This window comes from Haliotis rufescens, unplaced genomic scaffold (assembly GCF_023055435.1).
Source record: "Haliotis rufescens isolate VD_foot unplaced genomic scaffold, xgHalRufe1.0.p SCAF_3, whole genome shotgun sequence".
NCBI lineage: Eukaryota > Metazoa > Mollusca > Gastropoda > Lepetellida > Haliotidae > Haliotis > Haliotis rufescens.
The window spans coordinates 14,970,998-14,987,632 of NW_025964001.1; the positions used below are offsets into that span (position 1 = coordinate 14,970,998).

A 16,635-nucleotide genomic window follows, 5' to 3' on the forward strand; every position below is an offset into this window, starting at 1 on the left:
TGACAAGATTGACTTATGGTATTGACTTCATCTTAGCGAGATAAGGGTACTGTAGCTACTGAAACGTCACAGTTAAAGAATAAAGAAATATATTGTCATAAATAAATACTCATGGAGATATATAATTGGCACTTTTATGATGAACCTGATAGGAATGTAGTGACTGTCATCTATTTTGATATAGTGTAACTGTTTGAATGTGTATATGACGGACGCCTTTGTCATGTCCAGGGCTGGAGGACACTGCCCATGTGATTGATGAGAAGGGAGATGTGTTCAGCGCTGTCCTGGGATTGGTGGATATTGTCAGGGGAACTAACTCTTTCTACAAGATCCAGGCTCTTGAAGGAGACAAGGGTTCACGGTAATCACATGCCACTGTCTGTGAGACATGAGTAACAGGTTCAGTGGTTTCACTCTCTGACGTGGTTGGTGCATGTCATCGTTTCCAAATTGCGTAGATCGATGCTTGGCGGGTCAATCAATGGATTGTCTGGTCTGGACCAATCTCATTAAAATCAGATCTTAGTTCTTGCTACTGCTGAACAAAGATCTGAGGACATCCCATTACGGGTCACATCAGACCGACCTTGCGCGAACTTTGACCGACCAATTGAATGACCAATCAGAAGGCAGCTTTCGTCCTTTACGGCACTAATTTCAAATTGGCGACTTCGCTTCGAAACATATTTTGACAAATTCCGATTAAAAATTTGAAACCTGAACAAAAAACATTCTGGAATGGCTAATAGATGGTCTAGATTGTAAGGAATCAGTCGTTTAACCCGTAACTATCGTTCGGAATACCCCATGTTAAAGTTTTCGAGGTTGTATGATTAGAAATCACATTCCGACTGTCACTTTCATAATCTGGTAAGCGACGCACTGATTGGTCGGATGAAAGGTAGGTCTGACGTGACCCCTAATGGGATGTCTTCAGATCTTTGTTTAGCGGTAGCGAGAACTAAGGTCTGATTTTAATGAGATTGGGTCCGGACTTGATTATTTACAGACCGCCCTCATGAATATTGCTGAGTGTAGAGTTAACCAACCAACAAACAAGAAACCAAGTCTCTGTTGGGGGTCAACATTTGAGAGCTCTTCATGCTGATGACCCCAATGGAGATGATTCCTGGGCAGATCCCAGTACTGATGGTGTAAAGATACAGCAATACAGAATGTTATCCCGATGCAATACACCTGGAATATTGTTTACAGGTTGGACAGGTTTCAAATATTATTGTAAAATTTACCCACATCCAAAATGTGTGACATTCTGGCTCGGCAGAATTGCATGCAAAGTATTTAGAAAAAAACCTACTGTGCGTGATGGTAAGTATATTCTCTGAATGTTTCAGATGGTGGATATTCCGAGCATGGGGTCGGGTTGGAACAACAATCGGAGGGAACAAGCTGGAGAAATGTGGGTCAAGAAATAAAGCTATTGAGAGTTTCAAAGCTTTGTATGGAGAGAAGACAAATAATAACTTTGATGACCGCAAGAATTTCCAGAAATTCCCCAACAAATTCTATCCTTTGGATATTGATTATGGCCAGGTAAGCAGTAGAACTGATTATCATTGAGGTCATATTCTGATTATTTTTCTGAAAGTTTGCTGTACTTGAGAGTGTCATGATGAATTTCAGAAAGATTTTCTGATTTTTTTTCTGAAAGTTTGCTGTACTTGAGAGTGTCATGATGAATTTCAGAAAGATTTTCTGATTTTTTTTCTGAAAGTTTGCTGTACTTGAGAGTGTCGTGATGAATTTCAGAAAGATATTCTGATTTTTTTTCTGAAAGTTTGCTGTACTTGAGAGTGTCATGATGAATTTCAGAAAGATTTTCTGATTTTTTTTCTGAAAGTTTGCTGTACTTGAGAGTGTCATGATGAATTTCAGGAAGATTTTCTGATTTTTTTTCTGAAAGTTTGCTGTACTTGAGAGTGTCATGATGAATTTCAGAAAGATTTTTGATTTGATAGAAATTAAGAAATTTGGATTGGCTCAGCAAACGGAAAAAGACAGGTTCTGTTTCAATTTGTGATCAATTTCTTATTATCTCCCTCTCTGTACTGCAGTACTTTTAAAAACAACCTACGACCAACACGCTCATTATGTTTAAGATTGAAACTTTATTTCTGAAGTGTTCGAAATTAAGATTTGGTTCATGCATGACATCGTATCCCAATAGCATTGATCGATGCTCATGATGTCAGTCACTGGATTGCCTGGTCCAGATTCGATTACTTGCAGACCGCATATGGCGTTAAACGACAAACAAACAAAACATTTTATTCTGTATGGATTTATCAAGGATGAAGATGCTGTGAAGTCCATAGACAGAAGTTCATCCAAGTCCAAATTGCCCAAAGAGGTTCAGGATCTCATCTGCCTCATCTTCGATGTGGAGAGCATGAAGAAGGCCATGATGGAATTTGAGGTAAGTCTGCACCACGTCCTCTCATTGCTCGACCCGTGAAGATCTGGGGTAGAATAGGTCTTCAGCAACCCATGCTTGTCGTAAGAGGTGACTACGGGATCGGGTGGTCATGCTCGCTGACTTGGTTGACGCATGGATTGTCTGGTCCAGGCTCGATTATTTACAAAACGCTGTCATATAGCTGGAATATTGCTTAGTGCAGCGTTAAAGAACAAACCAAGCAACCAAACTAACAATGCTCATATTTTCAACTGGTTTATAAATACATAAGTAAATCCCCTGTGTCGTACCAAAAGATTGTAAAAGACGCTCAGCCTGGAGTGGATAAAACAAGGACTGGTTGGTTCAGAGTCAGTATGATGTATCTGAGTGGGGTATCCATGTTAAACTGCTGAATGGTTTATCAGCAGGCTAGCACTGAAAAACAGTCTGGACTAGTAGTGCAAGCAGCCCCACACCCACACATTGCTGTATGAGTGCAGGAATCTTGAAATAGGTATAATTCTAATGAGCCTGGTTGTCTATATAGCCTTCACACTACAGTAAGTTATATATTCTTATGTTTCTTTTCAGATTGATTTGAAGAAAATGCCACTTGGAAAATTATCCAAAAGACAGATTGAATCTGCTTACAAAGTGCTTTCAGAATTACAAAAGGTAGGAGGTGTTTTCAGGAAGTTTTCAATGCCCTCAGTCCTGACAGTTCCCATGTAGATAGATGGTCCTGATTTACAAATGATGGGTTTGGGCAAGGTTCTTTAGTGTATGTGAACATCCCCCACAGTGATTGTTGCCGAGGCAGACTCAGTGTCCAGAGTATCTGGGCTACAATGTACATGGAATACCTTCTGTAACTACACTGACAGTCAGGTTTTTACATAACCTTGTAAAAATAGGAGTCATGATGACTCACAACATTATTTTAGGGGAGTCATTTACCAAATTTGGGAGTTATGATTTAAAATATATCAATACCTTTCTCCCTGAGTAGCGGTAGATATTAAAAATATATGGTAAATACTGAGTTTGAATTTAGATACCTTAGCAAATTTATTGCACTGGATAAGCACTGGATGAAAAGTTTGTTGTTGAAACTGCCTGACTTACCATTGATGAGGGGTGTGTTCAGTTGACATGAGTGCCATGACGTCTTATGCAACTTAGATAGTGTATTTGACTGCTCTCTGCTACTGAATGAAGTACCTAGTGTCCCAGACCCGTGAAGATTCCGGGGTAGAATAGGTCTTCAGCAACCCACGCTTGCCGTAAAAGGTGACTATGCTTGTCGTAAAAGGTGACTAACGGGATAGGGTGGTCAGGCTCGCTGACTTGGTTAACCAAGATGCATGTCATCGATCCCAATTGGGTGGATCGATGCTCATGATATTAATCACTGGATTGTCTGGTCAAGACTCGATTATTTACATACCGCCGTCATATAGCTGGAATATTGCTAAGTGCGGCGTTAAACAGCAAACCGGACCAACCTAGTGTCCCATATTGCTCCAATATTTGAAACATTCTTTGCCCCGAACATATTTGTAAGCTCTCAGGCTGGGTGATGCTGAACAGTGGGCAGGACCAAACAATGCCATCTTTACACTGATTCAGTACTGATGGTGTTCTTCAGTTGACAGAGAAGAGTGGAACACCAACCCAGTTCCTGGATGCTTCCAACAGATTCTACACGCTCATCCCACACGACTTCGGCATGAAGAAACCGCCGCTTCTTGACACTGCGGACATCATCAAGGTATGTGCATTATTGTATACAGTAACTGTATCGCCATACTGGAATTTAGGCATGCGTGTCGTAAACATAGTATGACATGAACACGAATATGATGTTCTATTAATGAAGATGTCTACATAAAGAGATGAATTTAAGTGTTTACCTAATAAGGACAGCAAGTCCCAGCAGCAGCGGAACCACAATTTGTCGAATGACGTCGACATTCTTCAGCTATGACAGTGTTTCTAGTATTACATCATTTCGACCTCTCGTCACAGTAAGATTCGAATGACGTCAACTGTGCCGTCTGGATGACAGTTACAATACACTGTTATCTTGTGACGTGATATGACCCTAGGGCACATATTATTTTTATGAACCCCGATATGTTTGCCCTCGTAGGTAATAAACTCATATACTACTACTTTCACACACACATTATGTTCATGAGTTTGATATGTTGCTCGTTGTATTAACCTTAATTTTCAGCCTGATTTTTTGCAGAAACATGCACCCTTATGAATAATGATTGTTGACAATGACGTTATTGACAATATTATTTAACTAATCCTGCATTACTACGCCTACATGGGTGCATTAAGTAGTAATGCAGGATAAGTATACAAATATAAAAATATCTGGGATTTTACTAGGATTTCACTAAAATACTGTTGCCCCTCATTCAGGTTGTGGCTCTGACTTCATATAACGCAAATGGTATCAGTCCGAGACAGATATATAATGGGAAGCCCTTGATAGGAGACCGTCACTTATCCTAGTGGGGTAGCCGAATGCAGACCTGTCAACCCCTCATCATGACAATGTGGGAGATTTGACTTCAAAATGAGGGAGATTTGACTCCAAAGGGGGAGATTTTTAAGATAGTGAAGATAAGATAATTTCCAACTTTTATTTTTAATAATGTTACAAAGAAAACCAAATATTTTGAAACAATAAATAATCAATAAGTTTCTTATACGTACAGCTTCCTTAATTTCCGTTTGCATTTTCCTCCTCCAAAAATAAACCCAGCACAATCTACCCATATAACTTTCGTTCAAAGATCATCTCAGATAAACGCAAACAGATATTGAAATTTCACAATCGGTAGCTTGACCAGTTGACGACGTGTTCAATCAGACCAGTTGTCAGGCTTCGTTACGATGCAGGTTTTCTGAGTATTTGGCGCGATTTTGGTTACAAAATTCGCCAAAGAAATATCAAATGCATTTATCCTGACGCAACATCATCGCCCTTAATTTCAATAAGATACACTGGGTTTTTTTCTGTCTGCGGCAGTCTGTTGACAGTCCCATTACTTAGCTCCTTAAATTTCCTAGAAATGTTCACGTTATTCCATTCCAAGAAATGTATGCCATATTTGGAAGTACTATTACGTTTTACTACAATTTATGAATGAAATGAGTCTCGTTGTCGTTGTTGACCTTTCTGACCTTGATGTGTATTAATCTCATTGGTTGACTAGTACTGTTGTATGCAAATTAGATTGCAGATCTGGGACGCAAGCAAACTATTAGCCAATCAAATCGTGTAAAATAATCACGACACATTCTCGCGAAATTTGATAAAGTTCTGTTTTGATATTTTCTGTGCACACAAGTCATGATGTCAGTCAAAAGGAAATTTATAAGTTTCACTTTAAACTTTGACTTTGAAATCCTATCTGTGAGGAAGCCTGATCGTGTAACTCATTGTTATTTCGACTACCGAATCAACCAATCACGCATAGTGTTGTTTCTGAAGACGGCGCTTGCAGGACATATTTTGTTTTCATTTCCAAGAGTTCAATGACGTAACTTTGAGGTATGTTGATGTTTTAACAAAGTTTCTGACAAATCTGATAACCAATAAAGTTATGTATAACTGGACTGGCCATATGTATCTACGTTCTTAAATTATGGAAGAATAAACACGCTAAGAACATGAAGACAACAGTTCATTTCATGAAGTGATGAATACTTGGCTGATTTTTCATTACAAGTTCAACCCTTCAGGCACCTGTTAGGACTATCCGAGTTTTCTTAACAGTTTACATTGTTCAATCGTTCACCATATGAATTTAATTACCAGTTGATTACTGGACAAAGGCCCATCTGGGTCCCCCTGCGGGAGGCTGTGATAAGGGTCGCTAATCCGGGAGCCTACCGGACAGATCGGGACGCAAACTTCCTGTTCATTGTTTTTACTCACGGGACAATGGAGGCGAATTTTTTAAATAATGAAAAATTCTGTTTTGCGGGAGAAATAGTCCATCTTGCAGGAGACTGGGAGATTTCATCAAATTGCGGGAGTCTCCCGCAAAATGCGGGAGGGTTGACAGGTCTGCGAATGGTCTTGGTGTTCAATCATCACACTGAAAGCCCTAGGCTCGATTCCCACCTGGATATGTGTGAGTGTCATTTCTGGTGTCCTCTGCCATGATAATAATGGAATATTGCTTAAGTTGGTGTAAAAACGTGCTCACTCATTTAACTGTCATGTGGTATAACTCAACAGGCACTGGTCACCACCAGTTACACAGGTAGAAGGACAATACTGCTTATGGGAGGAACCATTCCCCCCCCTTGTGAATCCAGTGTTGTTGCATTTTTATCTACGTACCCAACATAACCATTAGTGTTTGTTGTGTAGACGAAGACGGAGATGTTGGACAACTTGCTGGAGATAGAGGTGGCCTACAGTATGCTGAAGGGAGGGGACGAGGGTGAAGACCCCATCGATGCCCACTACAAGAAGCTCAAATGTGAAATGAAGGTACGATTCTTTATCTACGGTTACAAATGTTCACCTTGTAGCAGTTCTGGGTTTGAACTGGTCCCAGCAACCTATGCTGGTTGTAAGGGGTAACCGAATGGGGATTGTTGTCAGACTCAGTGACTTGGATGATCGTGTTATCATACGACATGGATGTCAATCACTGGTTGTCTGGACTTTACAGGGGCGGCCGGGTAGCCTAGTGGTTAAAGCGTTCGCTCGTCACGCCGAAGACCCGGGTTCGATTCCCGACATGGGTAGAATGTGTGAAGCCCATTTCTGGTGTCCCCTGCCGTGATATTGCTGGAATATTGCTAAAAGCGGCGTAAAACCATACTCACTCACTCACTTGACTTTACAGGCTGTTGTAGTTTGGCCTGTTGCCATATTGCTATTTTGTGGTATTGAACAACATAGACCAAACTTCCTATGTAGAGATGTTGCTGACAGTTTGATCTTTGGATCATCCAGAACAGTGCTGTGTTGTGACCATACATTGTAATGAAGATGACGCCATGCAGACCATCATTAACAAAGTTAGGATTATGTTGTTTTTTTGTGTGTATATATGGAAGGTTACATGTTGCAGTGCATCGGTGTCCATTGTTTCGCTTCACCCTGTTCATTCTGTTTACGTATGGGAGTTCAACAATCTTGATGCTTAGAGCAGTTGGAGGTGGCATAGTGGTTGCAGTGTTTGCCTATTTTGTTGAAGGTCCTTTTTTCTTTCCTTGGCAGAAAGAACTGTTCAATCACATTAGTGCTAGAATCAATTAGTGGTGATCTTAGTGCTAAGATGATCGTATCTCCCATACTATCACATAGGCATAAGATAGTCGTAACGCTACGATCGCTTTGTGGAACGAAACCCAGGCCTGTTTCATAAAGTTATCTTTGCTCTTATCATAATACCTCACATTGATGTAGGCTTACGATAATCGCAGTGCTTAGTAGAACAGGTCCCTTGACATAAAATGTTTGTGTCTGTTGTTTACAGCCCATGGATAAGAGTGATGACTTGTACAAGAAGCTGGTGGATTATACAGCCAACACCCATGCTGCCACACACAACCAGTATGACTTGGAGGTCCAAGATGTAAGTAGTGGAGGAGGACCATTGATACTGCTCCATGTGGGGTTTCAGGGTTGCTACCTACGCTGGTTGTTACAGGTGACGAAATGGATTTGGTGGTCTAGCTTAGTGACCGGGTTGAAATCTTCATGAGGCAAGGGAGATAACTGACTATAGAAGTCCTGTTTCCACCCTTGCTGGAATTATGGAGTTATGTTTTGGCTGGAGTAACGAGTCTATACATAGTCCAATCAAAATCCTTTAATGAAATTGACATCCTGTTTGTAAACTGCCGTGCAGACTTCAGTCGATTGCAGGATTTGCAAAGCATGAGTACCGCCATTTTAGTGTGAACATATTAGTCCAAATCTTTTCATGATTTTAATCTAGGTGCTCATGTGATTTGATGCGATTTGCTAAGTAAAACCGGTTTTGTTACAATAAAGATATTGATTATCGATACGATCGTCGTCACTGGGTGTCGTCCTTTTGTTTGAAGCAAATGCAAGTGATATTAGAGGTGGAATCTGATTAGTCAATAGAGGGGACATAGAAGGGACATAACAGGTAACTAGTTGCGCTACGATCAACCCCAGAAATTCCAGCCTAGTTCAGCAATGGGGGAAACTGGACTTCTACACTCAGTTACCTCCCTTGCCTCAGGTAGACACTGGGTTGATTGCATACCACTGTTGCGTGACAGTGTGGATGGTGATCATAAGATCAGTCTCTGGATAGTGCTGAGTATGATGTTACATACCAAAGATATAATTACTGAACTATACCTATGTGTAAAGTCATTGATGAGAGGATTATGGAACACGCTACAGTTTGGTACAGTTCTTGTAACCGATAATTGAATAAACATCCGCACCCTGAGAAGTCTGTCAATATTCTGGTCAAGGACAACACCAAAATTGAAAAAAACAACCTGCTAATAAAATATTGTGTATCTGGAAATGTTATTAAGTGCTTATTTTTTTTAGATATTTGAAGTTGATCGTGAAGGAGAGTACAACCGCTACCGCCCGTTCGAGGACCTGCACAACAAACAGCTGCTCTGGCATGGTTCCAGGGTTACCAACTTCGCTGGTATACTCTCACAGGGTCTCAGAATAGCACCGCCGGAGGCTCCAGTGGTCAGTATAGTGTTCAGTATAGTGTTCAGTGTAGTGTTCATCGCCTTTTTACCCAGTGGGGATTCCAAGTCTCCAGTAATCCCAGCGGGGCGGTCGGGTAGCCTAGTGGTTAAAGCCTTTGCTCGTCACGCCGAAGACCCGGGTTCGATTCTCGACATGGGTACAATGTGTGAAGCCCATTTCTGGTGTCCCCCGCCGTGATATTGCTGGAATATTGCTAAAAGCGGCGTAAAACCATTCTCACTCACTCACTCAGTAATCCCAGCTGTATTTGGGAGCTGACTTGCAAGTAGTTTGGATAGATTATGTGAGTTAGGGTCCCATGCTGGTATGAACTAGATCCATTATTAACTGATGTGATATGGAATATTGTGGTTTGCAGTATCGCACATTTATTGATGGGAAGAATTGTTAAATTGCTGCTTAGAACAAAACATTAATGGCAGACATAATTCATTCAAAAACTAATCAAAAAAATAAAATCGAACAAGTTAGAAAATAACATTTGTAGGATTATATGTATCTGGGGTTTGGGAGTAAATACTCATCTTACCTTACGTAATTCTTTCTCATTATTACCATGAATGTTCTTTTCAGAATGTGCCAATTCCTCCGTATGTAATATGGTAATCGAGTCTTATCACTATTTCTCTGTTTTCAGACTGGCTACATGTTTGGGAAGGGCATCTACTTCGCTGATATGGTGTCCAAGTCGGCCAACTATTGTCGTACATCAAAGAACGATCCCACGGGTATCCTGCTGCTGTGTGAGGTTGCCCTTGGCAACATGTGAGTAGCAACAAGTCCATGGAGCAGTGTTTGTGCACAAACTACACATGCCTGAAACTAACTTGACTGCCTATACTATTTGTTGTCACTATAGGAATGGATGCTGTTGTCCGCCCGTGGAGCGTTGCATTGCTTAGCAGGATTAGCTGGTCATGGGTTTCATCTCAAAATTCTCTGATACTGTCCTGGTCTGTTAACACCATAACAGTGCGTACAGGTTTCACCCGGGTGGTACACTTTTATAGTGTTCCTGTTAACCAGAAATTACCAGTATTTTACCAGTAAATTTTGGCTTGGACCAGTAATACATGTGACTGCCGGTCCCTGTGGTCCAGCAAAAAAAGTACCGTATAAATCTTTGTTATGGAACAAACTGTCGGCGATATTCATATAAGTAAATGTTTCAAACAAAGTGAGCTTGTCTGTTACCATCAGGGTTTCCCCTTGTCTATTTTTAGTGCAAGGAAATAACATTTTACTTTGCTTTGAGGTTAAATATGTATAATTGTAGTGACTTCGTCTAGAAATATTAAAAAAAGAGAAAACTGTGATTGATATTTGTGTGAGATCTAACTAAGTTACTTCAGAGATGATATCATTGCATTGAACATGATGTTGAATCAACTGGAATCGGGTAATTTTAAAAATAAGGGTGGACTGGTAACTTTTAGAGTTGCCAGTCACAAGGACTGGCCGTTTCAAAAGCCATTGGGAACATTGCTTTTACAACCTGCATGACACATTTCCAATCTCATTAAAATCAGATCTTACTTCTCGATACTGGTAAACAAAGATTTGAGGACATCCCATTACGGGTCACATCAGAACAACCATTTGGCTGACCAATCAAAACGTCACTTACCAGATAGATAAAGCAGTGTTGTCATTTACCGGTAATTACCAGTTTTTAACCGATAAAGTTTGGCTTTCAACAGTAATTCATGTGACTGCCAGTCCCTGTGGACCGTCAAATAATGTACCTGATAAATCTTTATTATTGAACTAAGCTTTGGCAATATTCATATAGTTATATTTTTCAAACAATGTTTTTGGTGTAAGGATAAAACAATTCACTTTGATTTGAGATTAATATATATCGTAGAGACTTAGTCTTGAAATATTCAAAAAGAAAATTATCACTGAACTTTGTGAGAATGATGTGTAGATCTAACAAAGTTACTGTAGAAATGACGCCATTGAAAGTTGGGACTGATAAAAGTTCGAGTGGACTGGCAATTATTAGAGTTGCCAGTCTGCCAGGACTGTCAGTTTCAAAAGCCAGCAGGAACTCTGATAAACTGACAGTCAGAATGTGTTTTCTTGTCATTCAACCTTGAAAAGGTTTACACTAGGTATTCTGAATGACAGTTACGTGCTGTACAACCTATTCCGTCCATATTATTGTCTATCTCTTGCTTCAATAGGATAAACGTTTGAAACAGAAGACTTTCCATAGCTTGTGGGGAGTACTGCCACACTTCTTGGTTATCTATTAGGCATTTAAGAGTTTTCGTTTGTTCTGTTTTCAAATTTTGAATTGAGAACTTTGTCAAAATAGTTTTCAAAGTGTAGTCTGGAAGGAAATTTGCCAGTTTGAAACTAGTGCCTTAATGTTAGAGAAAGCTGCTTTCTGATTTGGTTATGTCGACTTCTGGTTAGTTAGTTCATTGGCTGGTCAAAGTTCGTGAAAGATCATTCTGACGTGACCTGTAATGGGATGTCCTTAAATGTATGTGTAGCGTTAGCGAGAGAACTCTGCTGTCTGATTTGGTAATGTCGACTTCTTATAAGACTTTTCATTGGTTGGTCAAAGTTCATGAAATGTCGTTCTGACATGACCTTTATTTGGATATCCCCAGATCTACGTGTAGCGGTAACGAGCACTAAGATCTGATTTAAATGAGAATGGACACATTTTATGATACTGTTTATTCTGACATTGAGTTCCTGCGTATTCACTGACTAAAATGGTCTGGACCTGTGAAGATTCCGGGGTAGAATAGGTCTTCAGCAACCCATGCTTGCCGTAAAAGGCGACTATGCTTGTCGTAAAAGGCGACTAACAGGATCGGATGGTCAGGCTCGCTGACTTGGTTGATGCATGTCATCGATCCCAACTGCGTGGATCGATGTTCATGATGTCAATCACTGGATTGTCTGGTCCAGACTCGATTATTTACAGACCGCCGTCATATAGCTGGAATACTGCTGAGTGCGGCGTAAAACAACAAACCAACCAACTAAAATGGTCTGAAACTGAATGAATAATATTGAGGTTATGACAGACAAGCCAAACTTGGCAGGAAGTAGTATGAGTATGTGAAATATTTTCTCTTGCAGGCATGAGCTGACGGGGGCAAGCTACATCGACAAGCTACCCAAGGGCAAACACAGTACCAAAGGTAGGGCAGGGTCATCCATCACTCTAGTCCCAGATTTGTCTAATGTACCTTCACAGTGTCAGCATACCTGTGAAGGTCCGGGGGAGAATAGGTCTTCAGCAACCCATACTTGCTGTAAAAGGCGACTATGCTTGTCATAAGAATCGATTGGGTGGTCAGGCTCACTGACTTGGTTGATACATGTCATCGTATCCCAATTGCGTGGATCGATGCTCATGATGTCAGTCGCTGGATTGTCTGGTCCAGACTCGATTATTTACAGACCACCGTCATATTGCGGGAATATTGCTGAGTGCGGTGTTAAACAACAAACAAACAAACAAAACATTGTCAGCAATTCTCAAGCCTATTATACAGCTAAGATACTATTCCAAGACACTTACTTTTAATCCAGATCTGAAGAAGTGTCATAACAAATTGTATATAGTATACATGTTTGTTATCAGGACAGTGTTGTCAATACAAGGATGTAAGCACTGTCTTGGAGGTTTCACAAGAACAGTTTATTCAAACTGTTTTAAAACGTCAAAGACCAGTGAAGATCCGGGTTTGAATTTGTTGTCAACTATGCTTGTCGTAAGAGGCGACTAACAGGATCGGTGACCTGGTCGACGCATGTCGTTGGATTCCAGATTGATCACTGGTTTGTTTGGTCCAGACGGGATTATTAATTTTACCGACCACCATCCTATAGATGGAATATTGCTGAGTGTTGCATTAAACAACAAATAAACAAATTTAAAGCTTAAAGGCTGCTGTCCCTCAAGGTAATCTGTTTGTGTAAACATTGTTAATGTGTATTGTGATGTTGGATTATGATAACTTATTATTTATTTAGGTATTGGTATGACGGCTCCTGACCCCAAGGGCACCTACACAACTCCCAAGGATGTGGTCATCCCCATGGGCAAGGGCTGCAATGCAGACATCAAGTACTCCAGCCTGCTCTACAATGAGTATCCTTTGCTCGTCTGCAACAATACAATTGTTGAATATGTTCTCTACTTGAGACACGGAGTGTTGGAAAAGCAGTACAGTGATTTCTATGGATATGTAGTTTGTCCCCCAAAAGTAGTGCTTGTCATAAGAAGCAACTAAAAGATAGGGTGGTTGATCTCGTTGACTGTCTTCATCATTCCCCACCCGACATGGATACAATGTGTGAAGCCCATTTCTGGTGTCCCCCGCCTTGATATTGATGGAATATTGCTAAAAGCGGCGTAAAACCATACTCACTCACTCATCATTCCCCAACAGTGATGATAGTTGCTCATAGTTTCAATCACTGGTTTCTCTGCGGCGCTAAGCAACAAAGAAACAAGGTAGTACAGTGAAGCAATGTCAGACCTGGGACGTTAGCCTGCTGGACCTGTTTAATCTATTTGCTATCCATGGAGAAAAAAGGTTTTGATTGGAAAGTGACATCAAATGTCCAAACATTGGTTATTTAAAGAAATTTTATACTTACTTTCTATGATATCATTCGCTCAGCCAAGTTATCTTTCCATGAAATCATAGCTCCGCCCAGTATTAACCTTCATTGGTTTCAGGAGTTTGACTTTGACAGATAATGATAACATTTGACCCCATTTTAAGATCAAAGGTCACTTGACAGTTTCACTATCCCTAAGGGCGGTCCGGTAGCCTAGTGATTCCTGACATGGGGACAATGTGTGAAGCCTATTTCTGGTGTCCCCCGATGTGATATTGCTGGCATATTGCTAAAAGCAACATAAAACCATGCTCACTCACTCTATCCCTCAGTTATGTCTTGAAGCTAGAGATTGCTGGGAGGGATCACAATGTCAGCACCATAGCCGTGAGTTTCACCAAAATGTGTAACTTTAATCTTTCCTCTCACATTTTGCTGACACACCATGATATGACTGAAATATGGTTGAAAGCAGTGTTAAACCTAAATTAACTTGCATAATAACACTTACATTTTGCATGGCTGTATTTATGAACCAAGCATTAGTTTCACTAGGACGAACCAGATAGGATAATGGATACAGGGTAGAATAAAGAAACATTGTAAGACGGCTGTGCTTTCTACATTGTCTCCTTAACCATGCTTCAGATTCATTGTGTATGATGTAGCCCAGGTTAACATCAAGTACCTGCTGAAGATGAAGTTCAACTACAAGTGGTGAGACACCTTGTGACACTCGATGGCTTGCTTGCTTTTGTCTGGCTGGACGGGGGCAGTTGGGACACATTCCACTGGACACCTAGGAGGATTTCCACTGGACACCTAGGAGGATTTCCACTGGACACCTAGGAGGATTTCCACTGGACACCTAGGAAGATTTCCACTGGACACCATTTGTAAACAGTGCATAGACAACCTTGTAGTGCGCGATCTGTGTTCTTTACCTGATTGTGTTCTTGTTTGTTCTCAAAGGAAGACGTGCAGAGCTGTCTGATAGTATTCCATTCGCAGTCGTGATTATGAACGATGATTTGTACCGACAGCACCTGTGCGTGTAATGACTACAACCTGAATTACCTTGCGCTTTTCTCCCACATTAAGCTGACATGCCAGGAAGCAACTGACATCATGTTTAAAGCTGCTCTGAACAGAACTCACTGGAACAATCACTTGTAATTTGATTGTTAGATTGATCAAACTATGAGACACAAATATCAAATCCCCCTCCCTGCTCCATCCACCATTACCTCAAGATGGACGTTTTGGGGAAGAATAATTGAATTTGTGTGGTGACAATTCTGTACAATTTGGATAAAGAAGGCTTTCTTGAAAAGTTGGCATCTTGCCTGGTTTGGTTTTAATGTCAAACTTGTTTGTTTAAGGTTGTTATTTTGTATGTTTTGTTTTACTCACTAAGGATGTATTCTTCAGATAAATAAATATGTCTGATGTTGGGATGAACCACCGAACAGAACAAAGACCCTGCATATCATGTTTTTCATTTGAAGATCCCGGGTAGAATAGGTCTTCAGCAACCCATGTTTGTCGTAAGAGGGGACTAACGGGATCAGGTGGTCAGGCTCACTGACTTGGTTGATGCATGTCATCGTATCCCAACTGCATAGATTGATGCTCATAATGATCACTGGATTGTCTGGTCCAGACTTGATTATTTTGTGACCGCTGTCATATAGCTGGAATATTGCTGGATGCGGGGTTAAACAACAAATAATCAAACAAACAAACAAACATTTAGTTAAAGGGAATAAGGGTTGCCCAGTTTTCTAGGGCTCTGTAATTAGCTGTGGAGAGTTGCGTCCCTTGTGCATGTCAGAAAACTTATGATTGTTGGTTCAAATCCCAGTTCACCCCAATAATGTTTCCAGGTATGTCAGCAGCTGATTGGTTTCAATAAAGTGGTAAATTTTGAGACCTGCGTCACTTTGGGCTTTCCATCCACATTAAGCTGACACATCATATTACTGAAATACAGGTCAAAGCAGTGTTAAACCCAACTCACTCACTCATTTGGTACAAAGTAGTTCCAAGATAGCTTGTTGACTTCGGCATGTAAGACGTGATTTATGTTATTGATGGCTTTGAGGACAGTTACTTCGTGCACACTTCTGTGTGCAAATATGTTTATATGTTTTAACGAATCACTTTTATGTGTAAGTAGGGTGCTGGTGTGTCATAGGTCAAGTCATATCCAGACAATGTTTAGATGACGGTGGTTTCTTCAAATGTAGAGAGTCAAGATTGTCCCTGCTTTATGGAGTCTTCATTATAAAGGTGTTCACATCCCTGATGCTTGTTTTAAATAACGCTCCCTCATCAACTCTAAGTAGATGCAATAGGTCCATTCTCAGGTTCCCTGCAAGTTTTCCATGCATGTATTACTTTCATCTCAAGTTCAATCTTGCCTATGATTCAGATTTTTACCTCACCTGTTTGTCAGCTTGCATTATTACGAAAATCTGTTCAAATTAGTGTTTTCTTTCAACAGTGATCAAATTGCGATGTTATAGAGCATACAAATACTATGACATCTCTTTTGTCTTGGCAAAGTTGAATACACAAGAGAAAGTCATATGCAGTGTCATTTGCCATTTATCAAGAAACCATGTTGTATAAGTTTCTTCATTTTATTTTGAAATGTATACAAAACCTGTGTTTGAGAAGGTGTAGACACAGTAGCCATGGATTTATTGTGAACTGTTATTTTGTTTCCTACTGGTCAGGGGCAGAGTTGTGTCCCTTGTGTATGGCGGAAGCATATGGTTGTTGGTTCGAATTCTGGTTTGACCTGATTATATTTCTATGTTTGGCATCACCGCTCGTGGATTTAATGTCC

At 40.4% G+C, this 16,635-nt stretch overlaps 1 protein-coding gene across 1 annotated transcript in view; it reads left to right on the plus strand.

Moving 5' to 3' along the window:
• The window catches only part of LOC124134860 (poly [ADP-ribose] polymerase 1-like), a 34,492-nt gene extending 18,779 nt beyond the window's left edge, over nt 1–15,713 (plus strand). The window contains exons 16-27 of the mRNA XM_046499934.2: nt 232–364; nt 1,359–1,557; nt 2,315–2,440; nt 3,014–3,097; nt 4,071–4,193; nt 6,825–6,947; nt 7,945–8,043; nt 9,006–9,158; nt 9,820–9,947; nt 12,288–12,349; nt 13,188–13,305; nt 14,430–15,713. Of these exons, the coding sequence (XP_046355890.2) occupies nt 232–364; nt 1,359–1,557; nt 2,315–2,440; nt 3,014–3,097; nt 4,071–4,193; nt 6,825–6,947; nt 7,945–8,043; nt 9,006–9,158; nt 9,820–9,947; nt 12,288–12,349; nt 13,188–13,305; nt 14,430–14,502 (1,421 nt within the window). The 3' untranslated portion in view covers nt 14,503–15,713. The remainder of the gene's footprint in view (nt 1–231; nt 365–1,358; nt 1,558–2,314; nt 2,441–3,013; nt 3,098–4,070; nt 4,194–6,824; nt 6,948–7,944; nt 8,044–9,005; nt 9,159–9,819; nt 9,948–12,287; nt 12,350–13,187; nt 13,306–14,429) is intronic.
• The last annotated feature ends 922 nt before the right edge of the window (nt 15,714–16,635 follow it).